This window comes from Microcebus murinus, chromosome 14, assembly GCF_040939455.1.
Source record: "Microcebus murinus isolate Inina chromosome 14, M.murinus_Inina_mat1.0, whole genome shotgun sequence".
Taxonomy (NCBI): domain Eukaryota; kingdom Metazoa; phylum Chordata; class Mammalia; order Primates; family Cheirogaleidae; genus Microcebus; species Microcebus murinus.
Window position 1 is genome coordinate 54687022 of NC_134117.1, and position 22673 is coordinate 54709694.

A 22673-nucleotide genomic window follows, 5' to 3' on the forward strand; every position below is an offset into this window, starting at 1 on the left:
TGGCCATGTGTTATAATTATTGAGGCTAAGTGATCAGTACATATGGGTTGATTAAATTATTTTTTCTATTTTTTATGTTTGAAAATTTCCACAACCAAAAAATTTAAAAACTCAGCAAATTTCATACATTTTGGAGGGGTGATGGTTTGACCCAGAATCTTTATTTTTCCTAGAGATGTATGAATGTTAATGTGGGCAAAACATCATAAACTCTCTGCTTAGAAAATGTTCTTATCCAGCTCCATTCTGCATTCCCCATTTTATATTATTTCACATATTATATCCTTATATGTTATGTGTACATTGTTATATATTTATAATTATTGTTTTATAAATGTGTTTAATCTAGGAAACAAAAAGAGGAGTTACAAACAAAACATAAAACAATATTGGCTTTTATATTTATCTATGAAGTTACCTTTACTGGTGTTTAATATTTTTTATTTGTTTGTATGGCTTTGAGTTACTGTCCCGTATTCTTTGCTTGTCTTTTATTCAAACTTATACATGATCTCTAGAAAGCATTCCTTAAACTTCCACATTGAGCTAAATGCTCTTCTTTATATTACCAAAGGATTTCTACATAATATTCTTTTACAAATCACCACATTCCTGAAATTACCTGTTACTGTCTTTATCTCCCTCAGTAAGTGGCATGTATAATGCACTGCCTTCAGGAACATTCTCTTTACGGGCAATGAATCTCAGTCAGAAGGACACAGTCTCCTCAACTCCTTACTCTGGTTGAGGATTGCCACATTAAACTGTAGGCTCTTCTACTGTATTCCCAAAGCCTAGCACAATGCCTGACATTTAGAGTTTAATGAATACAATTATCACATGGACCTGTAATATTAGGTAACACATAGAAAGAAACAAAGTAGTCAATGACAAAATAAATACCACAATCTTATTTTTCACTTTACCAACTTACGTTCTGGTTGTTTTTCATTGGGTGTTATGGATCGTACAAAATCTTGTGGAGTCATAAACACTTCTGCTTCACCAGGCTCATTGATTATTTTCAAGGTGGCAAAATATCGGAAGATTTTGTCTGGTGTGGAATAGGCTCGAATCCTATTCTCATATTCCATCACCTAAAGTTTGAAATTTAGAAAGAATTAACTATATTAAGCAATGCTCCTATGCTAATATAATCCCATCATCAACGCTCATCAATTCCCATACATTTCTCATCTTATTTGCAGGGATATTTTATCTTTTTTCTATTATTTTATTTTTAAATATTACAAATAAACTTGAATTTCAAAAATTTTTAAATCTCTTTCTTGCAAAATACCATTCATACTCCAGTTGAGGCAATGTTTATATAACTTTTGTTTAGAACTTTTTGGGGAAGAATTTTCTAATGTCCTTAAATCATTGAAGGCTAGCAAAATTGAAAAATGGCATAAGAGATTTCAAAAGATCTCAGTAACAGAGTACAATGCCACATATACAGTACCCTATAGGTTCTTAAATACCAAGTTTTTAAAAAAGAATGATTTTACAGCTCTTACTTCTATACAATTTCCTGATTCTTACACCAAACAAATTTGATACTTCATAGGTTTGAAAAGTTAGTAGGCCTTCAAAGACAGAGTACATTAAATAACAGCATAGCAAAATAAAATTACATATCATAGAAACACAATTGTTAACAGTCTGAAGCAACAGACTTTTACTTTTGACTATAAAATTGAGCAAACTGCCAGAGATCCTTTGCATATGGCAAATTAAGAAGGGAGAAGAGCTGGGAGGCACATAAGCAAATGTTTGAATAGCAACAAAATTAAGTATGGCATACATTTTACTAAAAGTTTGCCATGTTAACATGACAGCTCATTCTCTTATGAGGCATACAAGCCCTCATTCCATACATGAAACATACAAAATACTATACTAATCACATAATATTTTGGTGAAAAAATTTCTCTCATACCTGAATTTTATATGTTGAGTCAGCCAACAATAAATAGTATCTTATAAATAACTGGATAGAAAATATGTCAAGGCAATGAAACCTAAAAACCCATTTGTTCAATGTCTATAAAGCAATTCACTAATATTAAGAAAAATAGTAATGTTTTAAATTTGAAATTTTAACACAGCAATTATTGTAACTGTCAGTCCTGGCCAGATGTCACTTCGAGGTCATTGGCAGCGGCTGTTTAATTCTACTACCACATGTGCTTTTAGCATCTGAGAAAAGACTGCTAATTTCTAACTACACATGACAGGAATCTTTTCAATGCTTACTTGCATTAAAATCTAAGTAGATTTCAGAGGAGACTATATCAAAAGATTGAGCGTGGCAAATACACTAAGGAGCTTTTGAACCTCTTTCAACTTCCAACCTAGCTACAAGTTTTAAATCAAAGGTATTTTTATTACATTACAACAGTCTGCTGGGAAATAATGGTGACAGAAAAAATACCCTTCTTTAGTCCATCTGTATTCTTCTTCTTCCTCTGAACAACAACAAAAAAGAAAGAAAAAAAATTCTGGAATGAAGCTGTAACTACTATCAAAGAGAACTTTGTGAACTAAAAAGTTAAGACAATCATATACAAGATAAAGGTAGAAAGATAAGAACTTAAAAGTCAAAAATTTTAAGAGTGAAACTCAGATTCTTTGATTGTCATAAAAGTCACTAAATTATATGCTGAATATTATTAAATTAATCACAATTTGGGCCACTGTATTATATACATTTTGCTTTATTAATATAAACCAATGGTTTTATTGGTCCAGTTTTATTTTGAAATAATAGGTCAAGGAAAGTGATAGACTTAATGTATTCCCACATTGACAGAATTAAATAAAAACATATTACATACTATATATTTTGCTTTTTTTCACTTAGCATTGTACCTTGAAAATCATTCCATAACAACTGATATGGAGTTGCCTCCTTTTAATCAGTTGTGTTAAAGGGAACACTAACAAACTATTATATAAAAAGTCAGAATACAGCATCCAAGATAACAAAGGCTTGGATGCAGAGATATATAGAAAACTGTTGAAGGATTTTGGGCTGTCTAGCCTACAGAAACGATTTACTAATGGAATTATGATAGTTTATCATTTACAAAATTTTTTTGAGCATCATTATATTAAGACACTTGTCTTCAATAAAGCTGCCAAACTTCACTGGATCAAAATTCAGGCATTATTTTTCCTATATGAACTGTACCAAAGAATAGTCAAATAGTACTTGTTTTAGTAGATGAGGGATAGATAGATTAGGGATAGTGTCTCTGTATAAAAATATTCTGATTAATAAATTTAGAAGATTTGATAAAATTAGACTATCACCCTTTTGTAACTCCAATGGATTAATAGATCTAGTAAGGGAAAGTTAATAGCTACTAATATCACAAGAAAAGCAACTAGACATTAGGTGCCTCATGACACAAGAACATAATACTACCTCTAATCTTGTCATAGGGATCAAACCTGAGTCCAAGCCTCACAATCCAGCTGCCGATATTCGGTGATACAGAGAACTGAGGAACATATCCTGAATTGCACTGAGAATATGCATTAGGAAAGTCTAGACCATAGGAAACTTTATAGGCTAAATAGTCTGGGTTCTGTCATCTGTAGATAAAGCGATTTAAAAGAGATATCACCAAAACAAAATAGGCAAGATTAAACTATGTATAGGGAGATGAACATTTGAATGATAAAACTACTAATATAAAGAACAAAAAAAAATTATTATTACAAAAATCAGTTTAGTGGTTTCCTATATCTATGTTTTATTTTATAGTGAAACAATTATTTTGTAAAAATTCAGACAGTCTACGTGATGTTAAACAGCAGAACTAGACTTGTGGATAAATATTACAGATGAGATCTTGGCCTAATAAGGAAGAACTTCTAATAGTTAAGAGAGTATTCCAAAACAAAGAAGAGAGTTCCTGAGCATAGAAGGTACGCTTCCATTTGCAAATGGAAGATAAATAGGCACATGAAGTTCATTGCTATGATTATCTCACCTAAGAAAAAGGAGCTGTGAGGATCATTTAAAAACCTTGTATTTTCTGAGGAAATAAATTTTACAAAATAAATTTACTAAATATTTACAGATAAATGATGATACTTAGGACTTCAAGTAATCTGTGATACAGAGAAAACAAAACTGGTCAATTGATAACTGTTGAAGCTGGGTGATGGGTGTATAGCTTTATTATACTGTTCTATCATTGTATATGTCTGAAAATTTCCATAATAAAAAGCTTAAAAACTTAAAAAAAAAAAACCCTTGTATTTAACAAATGCTTCTCTTTTTGCTCTAGTCAATTTTTGACCATCCATAATAATGACCATCTGTCATAGAATGGCCTCTTAAAGCTGTATGCAATTCCAAGTTCTATGACACTAATCTCATTGGGTAAAAAGTAATTAATTTTTGGCAGTAAAATTAATAATAAACAACAAAAGTTCCATATTAGCATTGTAAATTTCACTCAAAATAAGTCCCAACATTATTAAAGAGTGTATTTTTTCATTCAGAGTGTTTTATTGATAGAAAAACATATCTATGAAAATTTCTTCTCCTACATATTTTGCTGAAAAGTCTGTGGCCTTGATTCTTGGCCTTTCTTTTAAAGCAAACATACAAGTTAGGGTAGGTCAAAAGGCTGTTATAAATATACATCAAAATACAATGGCTCAAATAAAATGAAAATGTATTTTCATTAAAATACAATCTACAGTGCATGTTCCCAGTTAGCCGGAAGCCATAAATCCCTTCAGGTACTCACGGCAGCCAACATGTGGCTTCCAAGTTCTGGTTTCACCATTCTTTCTCAGGAAGGGGAGAAAGAGCACTGAAAAACCCTGTGGGAGGCTTTATGAGCCAGAAGTGGTTCAAATTACTTCCATTCAGTGGACAACTAGCAATCTCCACTACAATGGATAAAGGGAACAATAAGGGCTCAAGATTATATTTAGAAATCCTAAGACCACTGAAATGGCATGACATTAATTGACCTAGCGTACACTGAGCAAAGTCTTGTAACCAAACAATGCTATGTTAGAAGAATAGAGTTGAAGGATCAAGTGTTTTAGAGTTAGATTCATATTTTACTTCTGTCTCTATGAGTAATCAGCTATATGATTTTAGACAAGCTACTTAACTGCTTATATATAAGTGTGTATACACACACACATACATACATATGCATGCATATATGTATACTATGCCTGGCACACAGAAAATGCTCAATAGTTTCCTTCACTTTTTTGATTCACTCTGTAATTTGTTAGTTTCCTTTCCCTTTTCTATTCATTCTGTCATCTGTATAATAAGTAAACTGAGTCGAGTGTCCAGTCACCTGACTACTTTCCTTAGTATTTTGTTTAGCATATATAGCATATTTTACATCTTTTAATATTCATGGTTTCCTAGTAATCAATTTAAAATTATTTACAACTTATAGAACCAATTAATTTGGCTTTTTAAAATGAAGACGCCACTAAACACATCCTCAAGCAACTGATAGCTCAGAAACAAAAGTGTGGGCAAAGCTACCAGAAACATAAAAATAGCAAACCAGGAGATATTTACTGAGCAGCAACACTTTCTGTAAATGGGTCTCACAATTCAAAGAGCAATTTTTTTTTTTTTTTTTGAGACAGAGTCTCACTCTGTTGCCCAAGCTAGAGTGCCCTGGCGTCAGCCTAGCTCACAGCAACCTCAAATTCCTGGGTTCAAGCAATCCTACTGCCTCAGCCTCCCAAGTAGCTGGGACTACAGGCACGGACCACCATGCCCGGCTAAGTTTTTCTATATACTTTTAGTTGGCCAATTGATTTCTTTCTATTTTTAGTAGAGACAGGGTCTCCCTCTTGCTCAGGCTGGTTTCGAATTCCTGACCTTGAGCCATCCTCCCACCTGGGCCTCCCAGAGGGCTAGGATTATAGGCGTGAGCCACCGCACTTGGCCTCAAAGAGCAATTTTATATCTGAAAAGTACAGAAATGACAGTGAGACTTCTGATTAAGTTAGAATTTTCTGTTTTCAGTTTCTGTGCTTTAAAAATATAGATATTATTAGTAAATTATAAAATGGGAAAATTAAAAAGGCATAACCAGTTCAAAACCAGACACTCATCTCTGTGGATCAGAGACTACATAGAAACACAGTGTGGTAGAAAGAAATAAAGTTGTAGGCTTGCTGTGCTCCAGTCTGAAAACAGGCAACACAGATCACAGATTCATAGTACAAGGAGCCAGAGCCAGATTCACTTCTTAAAACTGGAAGCTAGGACAGGGCATCTCTTGAGCATGAAAGGAAGGTGAAGAAGTTTTAGCCAGCTGTTACCTAGAGAAAATATTCATATAAAACTCTACACCTACAGCATCAAGTGGAATAATCTATAGCTTTGCTCCTTATTCTTTGCCGAACTGGTGTTAGAGTCAGTGACTGGATCTTCAACACAATGAGAAGCACAGAGCTATAAATATAAAGTCTAGTTCTGACCAAAAATGCCTAGAAGGTGAGAGAGAACAGCCACAAAAGTACTGGATAGAAAAAAAATTAAGCATAAAACAAATAAAAAAAAAAGTCCTGTAAACTACCATATAAAACAGGAATGCACAAAATTCAAGATACTTAGGAAAAAAAGGCAAGGTAAGTACAAAATCAGTAAGTAGGAGATGGATTCACATCTGACAAAACAATGAGGCAACCTAAAAATGACTTTTAAGGGGAAAGATTTATACTATCTGAAGAGAAACCAGAGTATTAAAAAAATGACTTTTAAAAAGTATGTTTAGGATCCCAAAAGACCCAAAGGAGGAAACCCCCCCACACACACACACACGAATGCAAAGAAACTATAAAATAAAAACACAAGGCCGGGAGTGGTGGCTCATGGCTGTAATTCTAGCATTGTGGGAGGCCGAGGCTGGAAGATTGCTTGAGGCCAGGAGTGCGAGATCAGCCTGAACAACATAGGGAGACCTTGTCTCTATAAATAATTTTTTAAAAAATTAGCTGGGCGTGGTGGTGCATGCCTGTTATCCCAGATACTCAGAAGGCTGAGGGAGGAGAATAGAATGGTTTGAGCCCAGGAGTTTGATAGTGCAGTGAGCTATGAATGATGATGCCACTGCACTGTAGCCCAAGCAACAGAGCAAGACCCAGTCTCAAACAAAAAAAAAAAGAAAAAAAAAAAGAAAGGAAAAAGAAAAAGAAAAAAGAAAAAAAGAAAAAGGAAAAAAATTAGAAATCCTGGAAATTTAAAATATTATCATAAAAAATTTAAGAAATTTTAAAAATGGTATAAATTCTAGAATACATGAAAAGAGAGAGAAGGAATGAACTGGAAAATAATAATTGAAGAATTAATCCTTAATGTAACATAAAGAACTAATGAAAAAAAATCTGAAAGAGTAGTTAAAATACATACAGGATAGGTTGTGAAGATTCAATATACATTTAACAGGAATTCCAAAAGAAAAAACTAAAGAGAATGGAAGCAAATCAATATTGAAGCAATGTGGGAGAATTCTGCAGAAATGAAGAAGTTTCAGAAGGGATAATAAAATAAAATAAAATAAAATAAAAATTTAAAGAGAACCAAAACAAATGAAAAACAAAATAAATTAGAAAAGTAGGTACAGACTAGCAATAATAGCATGCCATGAACTAAGTGGTATGACTTACCCAACTCTTTGCACCTGAGGATATTTTTTAAATTTAAAATGAAACACACAAAACAACCACATCATGTACAGGAATAATAAATAGCTAATTTAAGACATTGGTTTACCTCTGAAGAGGACAGGAGAGAAATGGGATTGAGGAGGAGTATACAAGCAATGTAATTTTTATATTCATTTTCTTTTTTAAAAAAAAACTGAAGTAAATATAGCAAAATATTAAAACTTGATAAAATTGAGTGGTATATACATGAATGTTCATTATGTTTTTCCTTATTTTTTCTGTGAATATTTGAAATATTATATAAAAATCAAGTGTACATAAAAGAACAAAAGCAAAATGTTTAAAGGAAAAGTGAATATGTGGAGGATAACATGACCCTACCAGAAAGGCCACAGGAAAATGAAAGAAAATGAATGGGAAAGTAGAAAGAAAAAAAAATACGTGATCAAAAATGCAATTTAAGGAGAACTTAGCGTGGTGCCTACATTTCTTCTGCTTTCGGTCTCTGCACCTCTCACTGAGCTTCCAACACTGCATGTTGGGACAGAGCATCCAGAGGTTCACAACACCTCTGGGGTCTGTAGGAGCCACTAAAAGGAGGGCTAAAGGAAGAATGTGCCATTTTCAGCAGAAAACAAGTGGTGGTTACTAATTATGATCATTTTGTACTTTGGATCTGGATTTGCTGCACATTTCTTTATATTATGACACCAAATGCTTAAGAAATACGAATGTTTTAATTTATCCATGAAATAGATATGAAGAGTGTTTTAAGAAGTGCAGCAGACTCTTTGAAAAATGGATCAAACTCTTGAACTCATATATAACTAGATATGTCTTTAATAAACGTATGACATGAAAATGTGACTTATTATTTTTTAAATTATAGATAGAAGAATCTTTAATATGTCCATATAGACTATACAAAAGAATGAATAGACAAAGAATGACTGAAAAACAGGAGACAAAATAAGCAATGAATTAGGTTCTTGGGAATACATGTACAATGATTATCCTTGAATAAGGAAAAGATAGCTCTTCTTCTGAGACTTCAGTGAAAGAAATCAGAATTATTTCAGACATAGATTAGATAGGTTTTATAGCTACAAGGGTTAGAAATTAAGTAAATCACACTGATAGCTTTAATTTTTTCTGTAAAGTATGAGACATGGTCATCTGCTAAGCAGAAGGCAGGAGCAGAAAATGGAAGTAGGTTCAAAAATAAATGTTGATTTGACTCATTTTTAGCTCTACTTTGTAAAATGGAAAGTATGACTTGTAAATGAAACTGCTAGCACAAGATAAAGTTAAGCCTCCTTTGAATTCACTCAGGGCAAAAGAGAATCAATAAATGTATCCTTACAGAAAAGCTAGGACATTTGATGATGAACTTATGATACATAACATCTTGATAAGAAATGGATTTAGGGAGTAAGGAAATATTTAATAACGTCATCTAAACAGATGAAACCAGAATGAAGATTGAAATTTCCCAGAGGAACTTTTCCTGCAACACACACAAAACACAAACAACAAAAAAATAAATTATCTTGTTGCATTATTAACTATAGTTAGCAATTTAAGGAAACTCCCTGAATTTTAACCTTAACATGAAAAATGTCTAAGAAACTCATCCTTTTGATTGTTCATCATTCATGTCTGCTGAACTCAAATGCCTAATATCATAGTATTATTAAAGTAGAATTAAAACTTTTCTTAGGAAAAACTACATAACAGCAGGTTGTGTTAATTATATAAACTCTTGGCAGGCATTTGAAGTTTGTGTCGTCTTCAAAGTTACTTGGTTATATGTTTCCAAAGAGATTTTATTCTCCCTTTACAACTTGATACCATAAATCAGAAATACCAAAAAGACTCATATGATAACATATAAGGAAGACACAGAAAACAAAATCACCTTAGGCAATTGAATTGAAAGAAGAAAGAATATGCTAATCTTGGTTATGATTCAAGATCCTTTTACCTACTCCATTTAACTTCACAATGCAAGAGTACTTTTGGCTTAGAGCATGCTGGAAAATAAAGAGGTGAATAACTTGGAAGTGAATGTGAACCATCTGAAATACATGACAAAAAGATTGAACTTCATTATTCTACTTTGGGATATAGTTCTGATTTACTTATAAGATTGTATTACATACTTTTCTGTCTCTGAATCCAGAACGTTTCTTCTTTTTCTCTTCTGGAGGAGGCTCAAGATCTGCAGCCTTTTCTTCATGGTTACAAACTTCCTCTTCATCTTTATTCTTCCCTTTATCACCAATTTCAGTCTTTAGATTGTTTATACCTGGTGGGGATTCTGCATGGGCCCTGGATATGCAAAAAAAGGAACCTGGATTAATCATGAAGGTTCATCTTATATTAATCAAATAAGCAAACAAATACAGCTCAGCAAGAGCAACAGCAATGAAATTTGTCAAAAATTCTACATGAAGAAGTTCCTCAAAGAATTAAAAAAAAAGAACTACCATATGATCTAGCAACCCCATCTCTGGGTACATATCCAAAAGAACAGAAAGGAGGGTCTCAAAGAGATATTTGCACAGCCACGTTCATGGCAGCATTGGTCACAAAAGCTAAAACATGGAAGACACGTGGAAGCAACTCCAATGTCTACTGGCAGATGAATGGATAAACAAAATTATACGCAATATAATGGAATATTATTCAGCTTTTAAAAAGAAGGAGAGTCTGTCCATGCTACATGGTTGAATCCTGAGGACATTATGCTATGTAAAAAAAAACCAGTCACAAAAACACAAATATTGTATGATTCCACTTATATGAGTTACCTAGAGTAGTTAAATTCATAGAAATAGAAAGTAGAATAGTGTCTACCAGGGGTAGAGGGAAGGGGAAACAAGGAAGTTTCTTTTGAATGGGTACAGAGTTTCAGTTTTCCAAGATGACAAAGTTCTGGAGATCTGTTTCACAATGATGTAAATATACTTAACACTAGTGAACTATATACTTAAAAATAGTTAAGATGGTAAATTTTATGTTATGTGTCTTTTACCACAATAAAAAAGTACACAAAGAAGAAATAGGAGTCCAAAACAATAAAAAAACAAGTATTCAAATAAAAACATACATGTAAAAAAAAAAATTCTACACAAAGACAGGTCTGCTAGGCTTTCCAGGTTCATTCAATTATCAACAGCAAGCAAAAACCAAATGTTCCACAGAAGCCCCTCTTGCTGATTAGAGATTAAAACTGTCAGTCTATTCTCTGAGGATTTTCACAACATCCTTAGCCAAGGTAATGTCTCTATTCCTTCAAATTCCTACACCATTTAGTGTTTGAACTACAACATATAATTTAGTGTTCTGTATGTTTAAATGTGTTATCTTACAATCTACTTGCTCTTCAACTAGTAGGTGGAATCAAATGACACTATTGTTTTTATAAATCAAAAACTGTCAAATATTAGCAGTAATATGGTTCAACCTAACATAAGATCATTAACAAGAAACTAGACATTGTATTGTTTTTCTTTTAAGTCTCCAAGTGCCTAACCCAGTGCTTTACACAAAGAAAGTATATGCTGTATCCTGATTAAGGAACACCAATAGAAGTCCTCAGCCATGGAAACAAGAAAGGGAGTTGGAAAAATTATACTGGGATTAAAGTACTGCGATATGAAAAAATTCTTAATATATTCATTTTACATAGCTATTTGGAGAAGTTTATCAAGTTATTTTATTTACCTGCAAATATTTTCTAAACACTAACAATGACAAAAAATTATTTGAATTTGTAAGCAAAAACAATCATTGATTTTTTTTTCTTTCTTTCTTTTTTTTATTTCGGCATATTATGGGGGTACAGATTTTAAGGTTTCAATAAATGCCCATTTCCCCCCCACCCCCCACAAGTCTGAGTCTCCAGCATGACCATCCCCCAGATGGTGCACATCTCACTCATTATATATGTATATACCCGCCCCCTTGCCCCTTGCCCAATACCCTATTACTGCAGTACCTATGTGACCACTTAGGTGCTGTTCAGTTAATACCAATTTGCTGGTGAGTATATGTGGTGCTTGTTTTTCCATTCTTGGGAAACTTAACTTAATAGTATGGGTTCCAGCTCTAACCAGGAAAATACAAGATGTGCTACACAATCATTGATTTTTAAAAACAATGAAGTCTAAAAATAAACAAATTTTTAAGAAGCAAGAAGAAACTACCACATTAACTTAAGCTTCTTTAAACATGATTCAAAAGCAACCTGTTGACCTTAGTTCAAATTTCTTTTCAACTTTGACCAAGTGATGTACTAGATCTCATCACACTGCTTTATTTCCCTCTGAAGAGCCTCCTATAACTAAAAGATGATGGGCTGATAAAGCAGAGACCCAAGCCATTTATTCATGGAGGCATAGAGACAGCATTTGTTCAATCCATCCTTCAAGTGTCATAACAGTTTAATTATGAAGATGGTCCCTGTCCTTAAGAAGTTCACAATTAGTAGGAAAAACAGACAAGTAAACCAATAAAGGAATAGGTAAGAAAAAACCTGCTGGAAAGGGTGATTCATGAGCTGCCTTCTAAAAAACCTAGTGTTATTAAAAGAAAAGGTTTATCTATTCAAAACCATCTGATATAAAAGAAACTCCTAAGCACACTGCCTTTAATCAGTTCAATTAGTTAACCAGCATTCATAATCTCTTCTTAACAACTTGCAGGCTAATGTCGACGACATACTGAATGTTCATGTGTAGTAGACTAGTTGCTCTCTATTATATCTATGCAACTTTTCCCACCTTAGAAAATGCATGCTTACAAGAGTCGATTTGCTTTTTCTCAAAATTATTTCTGATAGTTGAAGCCATTACTGTAATTAATAAAATAATTAGATATTACAGCACGGATGAAATACAATGATGTAAAAAAAAAAAAAAAAAAAAAGAAGACTTTTGCTTCCAGCCACAACTGAGTAACTGTACTGGATTTGATTTCCCACAGGGGAAAAATATAAAAAATTGAACACAATATATCAAACAATCATTTTCAGACACTGCACAATGGAAAGCAACTCTGTAAGAAAAGTGTAGCCTATAATTGCCTAGAATTTCTGTCTAGAGACATATTCCAGATCATGAACAGGATCCCAAGCAAAACACAGTGGTTTTGCTAAATTGAGGTGACAGTGATCTAAGTTTGGAGAAGCGGAGGTATCTGCAATTGGTGAGACAGATGGCTTAAGAGGAAGAAGTCACAAAGAGAAAGAGCTCCAAGAATCTACAAGGAGTGCCCTTGAGTTCTGAGATAACACTAAGCAGTGCATTCTCAGGATGAAACTATTCAAGTCAATTACCAAGGAGCTGCAGGCCAAGTAGTTTCCAGAGTTCACAAGCAGGAAATGTCCAAGTTCTGACAAGTCAGAGTAGAGCAATCTCACTGAACACCCACAGCATTTAGTAACACCCCAGAAGGGTCATGCTATATTACTAGAGCTAAATTGGCTTTACAGCAAAGAATACTCTAGAGTATGCAATCAATCAATCAATAGTTTTTAAACAAGCTTTAGAATATTAAGCAGATACTCCAGTAAATTAACTGCTTGCCAAAAGAAAAATCAACATTTGTAAAGAAAAATGACAAAATCCAAACACTCAACAATATGACATTCATAATTTTAAAAGTTTGCTATAAAAATTATTAGACATCACCAAAATGATTCTAGCCCTTGTTCCCAACAGAAACAACAGATTTAACAGAGCAGTAAGGACCAAAATACCTTTATAAGACTTCCAGAATCCAGTTAAGAAGTTGCAGTCCTCCAAGCAAGCACAGAGCTGAGAACTGCCATATTGAAAATAGTAAGAAAAGCAATTTCACTTTAGCCACATTAACATCCCCTCCAAATGGGCACAGCTCAGCACTAAGGGAGAACACCCCAACTAGGGACTTCTGGGGGTAGGAGGTAGGTGGGAGGTGTTACTGGATAGGCTTGGCAGATAAGATACTGCAGAAAAAAAGATAAGTGGCCTTGAAGACACAGCTACAAAAACTACCAAAACTGAACACAGGGAGAAAAAGGCTGAACAAAACATAAGCAGAACCTTGGTGACATGTGGAACAATATCAGATGGTCTAGCACATGAGTGAATAAAGTGCAAGGATGTATGGAGGAATAAAGGTCAGAAAATTTTAATGAAGAAATAATGGGCAAAAATTTTTCAAATTTCATAAAAATGATAACAGCTCTAAGAAAATCAATAAATCCCAAACAGTGTAAACACAAAGTAAATTGTACCAAAATACATCATAATCAAATTGTTGAAAACCAGTGATAAAGAAAAGCCATAAAAGCCAAATTTTAGCTCATACAGAAAAACAAAGATAAGAATTATCATAGATTTTCATAAGAAAGCTGATGGTATGATCCAGCAATTCCACTTCTGGTTATATACCCCCACAAAATGACTTATTTGTAAATCAATATTCATAGCAGTGTTATTAATAATAGCCAAAAGGTGGACACAACCCAACTGTTAACAGATGAATGGATAAACAAAATGTGGCATAAGCATACAATGGAATATGATTCAGCCTTAAAAATGAAATTCTGATACATACTATAACATGGATGAATCTTAAAAACATTATACTAAGTAAAATAACCCAGACCGGAAAGGACAAATTCTGTATAAGTCCATTTATATAAGTGCCTAAAATAGCTAAATGCATAGAAATAGAAAGCAGAATACCAGGAGGTGGAGGGAGAGGGGACTGAGGAGTTATTGTTTAACAGTTATAGAGTTTAAGTTTGAAATGATGAACAATGATGAACAGATGAATGGTCCTGATGGTTGTACCAAATGTGCAGTGTCACTGAACTTAAACATAATTAAAATGCTAAGTTTATGTTACATATATTTTAACACAACTTTTAAAAGAATACTTGAATATAAGGAGGGTAACACACTGAAAAAAAAAAAACCTGAAGACAATTGAATGGTGTCCTTAAAGTACTAAAAAAAAGTCAACCTAGAATTCTATATCCAGTGAAAATATCCTTCAAAAGTGATGTCAAAATAAAGATATTTTCAGACAAAAGCTAACAGAATCCATCACCAGCATACAAACACTCCTAGAAATATTAAAGGAAGTACTTTTGGCTGAAGAAGAATGATACTAGATAGAAGCTTGGACCAATACAAAGGAATGAAGAGTACCAGAAATGGTAAACATGGGTAAACATAACAAACATTTTTCCCTTTTTAGAATATCTTTAAAATACAACCAACTGTTTAACAAAAGTAGCAACAATAATAACATATTATGAGGTTTAGCAGTGGTACCCAACCTTTTTAGCGCCAGGGACAGGTTTCATGGAAGACAATTTTTCCACAGACACTGGGCTGGGGAGGATGGGGGGGTGGAGCTCAGGCTGTGAGCAGCTGACACAAACACAAACACAAACACTGGCCTCCTGCTCACCTCCTGCTGTGTGGCCCTCACCCCTACCCCCTAAGTTTCACGTAAGACAATTTTTCCATGGATGGGGGTGAGGGGGGTGGCAACAGAGCTCTGCAGGCTGGTCCCTAATAGTATGTGGCCTGAGGGCTGGGGACCACAGGTTTATAGCATATGTAGATACATATAAAATGCCCAATAATAGTGCAAAGAACAGGAGAAGGAAAACAAAAGTATAATATTGTAAAGTTCTTACATGTATGGGAAGTGATATAATATTATTTGAAGGTAGATTATGATAAATTCAAGATATATGCTATAAATTCTAGAACAGGGATTAGCAAAATATTACCCACAGGTCAAATCCAGCCTCTCACCAGTTTTTGTACAGCCTTTAAGCTAAGAATGATATCTACAATTTTAAATGGTTGTAACGAATCAAAAGAAAAAAAATATTTTATGATACATGAAAATCATATGCCCTTAAAGTTTTTTTTTTTCCCCTAAAGTTTTAATGAAACATAGCCATGCTCATTCATTTAGGTATTATCTGTAGCTGCTTTGAGCTACAACAGTAGCAGTGGCTGAGACTGTATAATATGCAACATCTAAAATATTAGATGGCAGCTATACCAGCAGGTGTGAAAACATTACACTTTTTGTGAAATACTTTTTATTTGTATTAAAAATGCAGCTCTTATATAGGTGCAGGATTGCTATAAGGCATACCTATAGATTCTAATATGATTTGAGAAAAAGCGAAGTCATTATATGACAACTTAAAGCTAAAGGAAGGTAAAGGACCTGAAGCTGGAGAATATTATGCCTGGAAAGTATGGTTTAATAGTTTTAGAAAGAAATTTGCCTTAAAAAATGTCAAGACAGCAGATACGGCAACTTCTGCTGACCAAGAGGCAGCAGACAAGTTCCCAGACACCATTCAGAAAATCACTGAGGAGAAAGGATATATGCCCAACAGGTTTTTCATGCAGACAAAAGTGCCCTATTGGGGGTGGGGGGAATGCCACAAAGGATAATTATTGGTAAGGAAGAGAAGCAAGCACCAGGATTTAAGGCAGGAAAGGACAGGCTAATTCTACTGTTCTGTGCAAATGCAGTAGGGTTTATGATCAGGACTGCCCTTATCTATAAAGCTGCTAACCCTGGAGCCTTGCCTTGAAGAGAAAAGATAAATACCAGCTGCCAACCTTTAGGTTGTATAAAAAGAAGGCCTGGGCAACGAGAATACTTTTTCTGGATTGGTTACATCGATTCTTTGTCTCTGAAGTCAAGAAGTACCTTGCCAGTAAGAGACTGCCTTTTAAAATTCTTTTGATATTGGACAATGCCTCTGGCCACCCAGAATTCCATGAGTTCAACACTAAAGTCACAGAAGTGGTTTACCTGTCCCCAAATACAGCATTTCTAATTCAGCCTCTAGATCAGAGGATATAAGAACCTTTTTGTTGTTGTTATTGTTGTTAAGAGACAGGGTCTCACTCCATTGCCTAGGCTAGAGTGCAGTGGCACAATCATAGCTCACTATAACCTTGAACTCCTGGGCTCAAGGATCCTCTGGACTCAGCCTCCAGAATAGCTACAGTTATAGGTACACACCACTATACTCAGCCAATTCTTTTAATTTTCTTGTAAAGAAGCAGTCTCATTATGTTGCCCAGGCTGGTCTCAAACTCCTCCTGTCTTCAAGCAATCCTCATATCTTGGCCTCCCAAAACACTGAGATTACAAGCATGAGCCACTGTGCTTGGCCCATACAGATCTTTAAGGCTCATTATACATAGTACTCTAAGGAAAGGATCATCAATGCTATGGAAAAGAACCCATGAAGACCTTCATGAAGGTCTGGAAGGGTTACCATTGAAGATGCCATCATTGTTATAGAAAAAGCCTGAAACCATCAATCACTACTGGAGAAAACTGTGTCCAGATGTTGTTCATGATATCACAGGATTTATCAAAAATCAAAAAAATCAAAAAATCATGAAAGAGACTTGATGGAGATGAGTGCTTTCAAATCAGTGCCAGACAACAGGAAGAAGACAGAAGAAGCAATGCCAGAAAACAAAGTGACATTGCACAATCTGGCAGAAGGGTTCCAATACTCAATATCACTTTTGACTTCTTTCATGCCATGAACCCTTTTATGATATGGGCACTGAAACTAAAGCAAATAGTGGAAGATGGATTGGTTCCACATAGAAATGAAAAAGGAAAAAAGTCAGACTTTATATATTTCCATAAAGTTATATCATGTGTGCCTGCCTCTCCTGCCACCCCCACCTCTTCTACCTCTGCCACTCCTGAGATAGCAGGACCACCACCTCCTTCCTCCTCAACCTACTCAATGTGAAGACAATGAGGGTGAAGACCTTTATGATGATCTACTTCCACTTAATGAATAGGAAATATACCTTCTCTTCCTTATGATTTTCTTAATAACATTTTCTTTCTCTAGGTTACTTTATTGTACAACTATAGTTTATAATCCATACAACATGCAAAATATGTGTTAATTGACTAATTATAAGTAAGGCTTCCAGTAAACAGTAGTCTAGTAGTCTAGTGGCAGTTAAGTTTTGGGGGAATCATAGGTTATACATGGATTTTTGGCTGCATAGGGTTTCAGCATCCCTAACTCCCATGTTTTTCGAGGGTGAACTGTACAAACATAGGACACACTACCAAATAACAGGAGAATACACATTTATTTCAAGTGTACATAGAACTTCCATCATGATATAAAACATTTGGGGACATAAGACAAATCTCAATAAACTTAAGAGAAAGGAAATCATATGAAGTATGTTCTCTGACTACAATGGAATTAAACTAGAAATAAAAACCAAAGCTATTTGGAAACTCATCAAAAATTTAAAAATTTAGCAACAGATTTTCAAATAACTACTGAGTGAAATAAAGTTCACAAGAGAAGCTAAGAAATAATTTGAACTGAGTGAAAATAAAAACAAATTAAAATAACTAAAGCACTGTCTAGAGGAAAATTTAAAGGACTAAATGTCTATATTAGAAAAAGAGAAAGGTCTCAAATCAATGATAAAAGACTCTATCCTAAGACACTAGTGAGAGAAAAGCAAAGCCCAATATAAATAAGATGACAATAATAAAGATAACAGCATTTCAATGACATATAGAAAAATCAATGAAACCAAAAGCTGGTTCCTTAGAAAGATCAATACAATTCATAGGTCTCTTCACATAATGAAAAAGAAAGAAATGAGAGCAGATATAAATCACCAATATCATTAGGTCTCTGAAGTATCAGAACTTTCATTTAGGAAATAGGAAATGCATATTAAGAGTTTACCCAAGTTCACCTAGCTAGGATTTGAACCTAGGTAATCAGACTCCAAACCCTGAATCCTTCCTACTATATCTAAGTATCTTTATAGAGATTGAGGAAGTAAAAACAAAATGAAAACAAAATTAAAATGTAATAAATGGTGCTTCACTAACAGTACTCTAATGTGATTTCCAAGGATTATATTTATGCCAATTGATGTCAGAGACTTAAGAAGTCCATTTAGGTAGTATACCTGGTCTTACATATTCCTAATTGTCTAACCCAGAACACATTCGCTTGTTGCCTGCAAACATTCCGAATTATATACTTTGTTAATTATCTATATATTTGAAAACTGTCTATAATAATACATATTAAATATATAACAGTTGTGAATTGTGCTGCTATAAACATTCAAGTGCAGGTGGGGTTTTTTTGTTTTTTGTTTTTTAGGGAATCTCTTTTTCCTCTGGGTAAATACCCAGTAGTGGGATTGCTGGATCAAATGGTAGGTCTACTTTTAGTTCTTTGAGATATCTCCATATTACTTTCCATAGAGGTTGTACTGTTTGCAGTCTCACCAGCAGTGTATGAGTGTTCCTATCTCTCTGCATTCACACCAACATCTGTTGTTTGGGACTTTTTGATAAAAGCCATTCTCAACTGGAGTTAAGTGATATTAATATCTTGCTGTGGTTTTGATTTGCATTTCCCTGATGATTAGAGATGTTGAGCATTTTTTCAAATGTTGATTGGCCATTAGTCTGTCTTCTTTTGAAAAGTTACTGTTCATGTCTTTTGCCCACTTTTTAATGGGGTTGTTTGATTTTTTTCTTGCTGATTTGAGTTCTTTATAGATTCTAGTTATCAACCCTTTATCGGATGTATATCATGCAAATATTTCCTCCCATTCTGTAGGTTGTCTATTCACTCTAATGATTGTTTCCTTGGCTGTGCAGAAGCTTTTTAATTTGATCAGGTCCCATTTATTTATTTTTACTATTACTATGATTGCTTTTGGGGTCTTCTTCATAAATTCTTTGCCTAGGCTGATGTCTTTAAGAGTTTTTCCAACATTTTCTACTAGAATACTTATGGTTTTCTTAGAATACTTTCCTAGAATACTTAGGTTTAAGTCATGTCAATATAGTGGAATATTATTTGGCCATAAAAAGGAAGTACTGATTCATTCTACAACATGGATGAATCTTGAAGCCAGTCAAAAAGACCAGATGTCATATTATTCCAATTATGCAAAATGCCCAGAAAGGGCAAATCTATAGACAGAAAGTAGATGAGTGGTTGCTTGGGGCTGGTAAATGGGGAAAATGGGAGGTAACTACTAAAGGGCATGGGGTTCCTTTAACGGGCAATGACATTTTCTGGAATTAGATAGTGGTTATGGTTGCACACTTTGTTAAATACTAAAATCACCCTAAGTTGTAGGTTATGTGAATTAAATCTAAATAATGATATTATAGAAAGAGAATAAATTTAGCAATGTATGTGCAACATCTATACACTGAAAACCACAAAACACTGCTGAAATTTCAAAAGACTCAAATAAATTAGTATATACAGTGTTCCTGATTAAAAGGCTCAATATTAAGATGTTGATTCTCCCCAACTTGATATATATATTTAATACAATTCTGTTCAAAGTCCCAGTAGGTTGCTCTGTAGAAATTAATAGGCTGAGCACAAATTTTATATGTAAATGTAAGGACCTAAAAGATTTTTTAAAAACTCAAAAAAACCAAGGACTTAAATATTGTTTTAAAGGACTTAAATATTGGACTTAAATAAAGGACTTAAATATTGTTTTAAAGACTTACTGTAAGGCCATAGTAATCAAGATACACCACACTGGCCTAAAGACACAAATTAAATGGAACAGAATACAGAGTCCAGAAACAAATCCATACAGATACTGACAACTGATCGTCAACAAAGGCACTAACAATATAATTGAGTGGTAAGAAGTGGTAAGATAGTCTCAACAAATAAGGCTAGAATTATTAAATATCCATATGAGGGAGGGAGGGAGGGAGAGAGGGAGGGAGAGAGAGAATATCAACCTCTACCTAACACCAAACATAAAAATTAACTCAAAATCAATTCTAGACCTAAATACAAAAACTAAAGCTATCACACTTAGAAAACACAAAAGAAAATCTTCACATGTGTGGAGGGGCAAAGATTTCCTAGACAGGAAAAAAAAAACACTAACCATGTGAGAAAACAGTGATAAACTGGACTTCATCAAAATTAAAAATTTCTGCTCTTTGAAAGACACTGTGAAGGAAATGAAAAGGCAAGCCATTCACTAGGAGAAAATATTTATATTTTCAGAGCTCAATAAGACAGTTTGATTTTTTTAAACAGGCAATTGAATAGACACTTCATAAAAGAGAACACAGAAATGACCAATAAGCCTAGGAAAAGATGCTTAGCATCATTAGTCATTGGGGAAATGCCACAACATGCCCATTAGAATGGCTAAAATTAAAAAGACTGACACTACCAAGGTCTGGTGAGCAAGTTAAAGTCCCCTGCAATGTTGGTAGGGGTGTATAATAGAATAAATCCATTGGATAATTGTTTGGCAGTTTTGAATAAAATTCAACATATACTTACCATATGACCTAGCAATTTCACTCCTAAATATTTAACCAAAAGAAACAAAGACTTACACACGAATTTCAAAGCAGTATTATTAAGGAGGGCAAACCAGTAAATGAATTAACAAACTGTAACATATTCCTACAAAGAAATACTATCCAATTATAAGAAGGACACAAACTTCTGCTACACATGGATAAATCTCAGAAACATTAATGGCTGCATGAAAGAAGCCAGATCCCAAAGATACTTTTTCTTTTCTTTATTTTTTAAGACAGGGTCTCTAGCTCTGTTGCCCAGGCTAGAGTGCAGTGGCATTATCATAGTTCACTGCAGCCTCCAACTCTGAGATCCTGCAATCCTTCTGCCTCAGCCTCTCCAGTAGGACTATAGGCACACTCCACCATGCCCATCTATTTTTTTTAAAAATTTTTTTTTGTAGAGATGGGGTCTCACTATTGTCCAGGCTGGTCTCAAACTCCTGGACTCAAGTGATCCTCCTGCTTCGACCTCCCAAAGTGCTAGGATTACAGGGGTAAGCACCCAGGTCCAGCCTGCATTCTTTATGGTTCCATTTACATTAAATTCCAAAAGTGCAAAACTAATCTATAGTGATACAAACCAGATCAGTGGTTGCCTGGAATAGTGGATAGTGCAAGACTAACTGGGAAGAGGCATGAGGAGACTTCATGGTTTGCTGGAAATATCTTGACTTGGGAGTGGTTACACAATTATAGACATTTGTCAAGACTCACTGTATACTTAAAATGGTTGTATTTTCTTTTACATGTATTATTCTTCAATAGAATTGATTTTAAAAGAAAGGAAGAAAGAAATCAGCAATGGGAGTGGAGAGTGGGCCCCAGAGAGCCCTGCCCCATTGCTGCTGCTGGCCTAGTTACCATCACACCCTGGGAGGAGCTGCAGCTGCCACTGCCAGCCCCAGTCACCATCACTACAACCATGAGCAGTGAGGCCTGGACTCAACAGCTGCCTGCCACTGCCCCTGCCCTCACCCTCAGCACTGCCAACACCAACCCGACACCAACCCAGCACCAACTTGGCAGCAGGGAGTGATGGGACAAACAAGTCATTACAATAAAGGTTTTGGAAATAGTAAAAAGGTTCAATGTAAGAAATAGATACGGTTTCATCAACAGGAATGACACCAAGGCAGATGTATTTGTATACTAGACTGCCATAAAGAAGAATAACCCCAGAAAGCTGTAGAGACTATAGAGTTTGATGTCACTGAAGGAGAAAAGGGTGGAGGCAGCAAATATTACAGGCCCTAGTGTAGTTCCAGTTACAGGCAGTAAACATGCAGCAGACCATAGCCATTATAGAAGCTATACATGTTGCCATATTACTCCATGCAATTACCAGCAAAACTAACATAATAGTGAGAGTAGAGAAAAGAAGGAGGGAACAGAGAGTATTCCTGAAGGCCAGGCCCAACAACACTGGCCTTACTACAAATGAAGGTCCCTATCTTAGTACCTGCAGAGACCCCATAGGCATGGATCACAGTACTCCAACACTCCTGTGCAGGGAGAAGTGATGGAGGGTGCTGACAACCAGGATGCAGGAGCACAAGGTAGAC

General features: G+C 34.6%; 1 protein-coding gene across 3 annotated transcripts in view; it reads right to left on the minus strand.

The window, feature by feature from the left end:
* MICU1 (mitochondrial calcium uptake 1) overlaps positions 1 to 22673 on the minus strand; it is a 246858-nt gene that overhangs the window by 166508 nt on the left and 57677 nt on the right. For all 3 annotated transcript variants that reach the window (XM_076010083.1, XM_012762546.3, XM_012762541.3), the window contains 2 exons: positions 9843 to 10011; positions 935 to 1097 (listed from right to left, as the gene is read on the minus strand). In XM_076010083.1, the coding sequence (XP_075866198.1) occupies positions 935 to 1097; positions 9843 to 10011 (332 nt within the window). The remainder of the gene's footprint in view (positions 1 to 934; positions 1098 to 9842; positions 10012 to 22673) is intronic.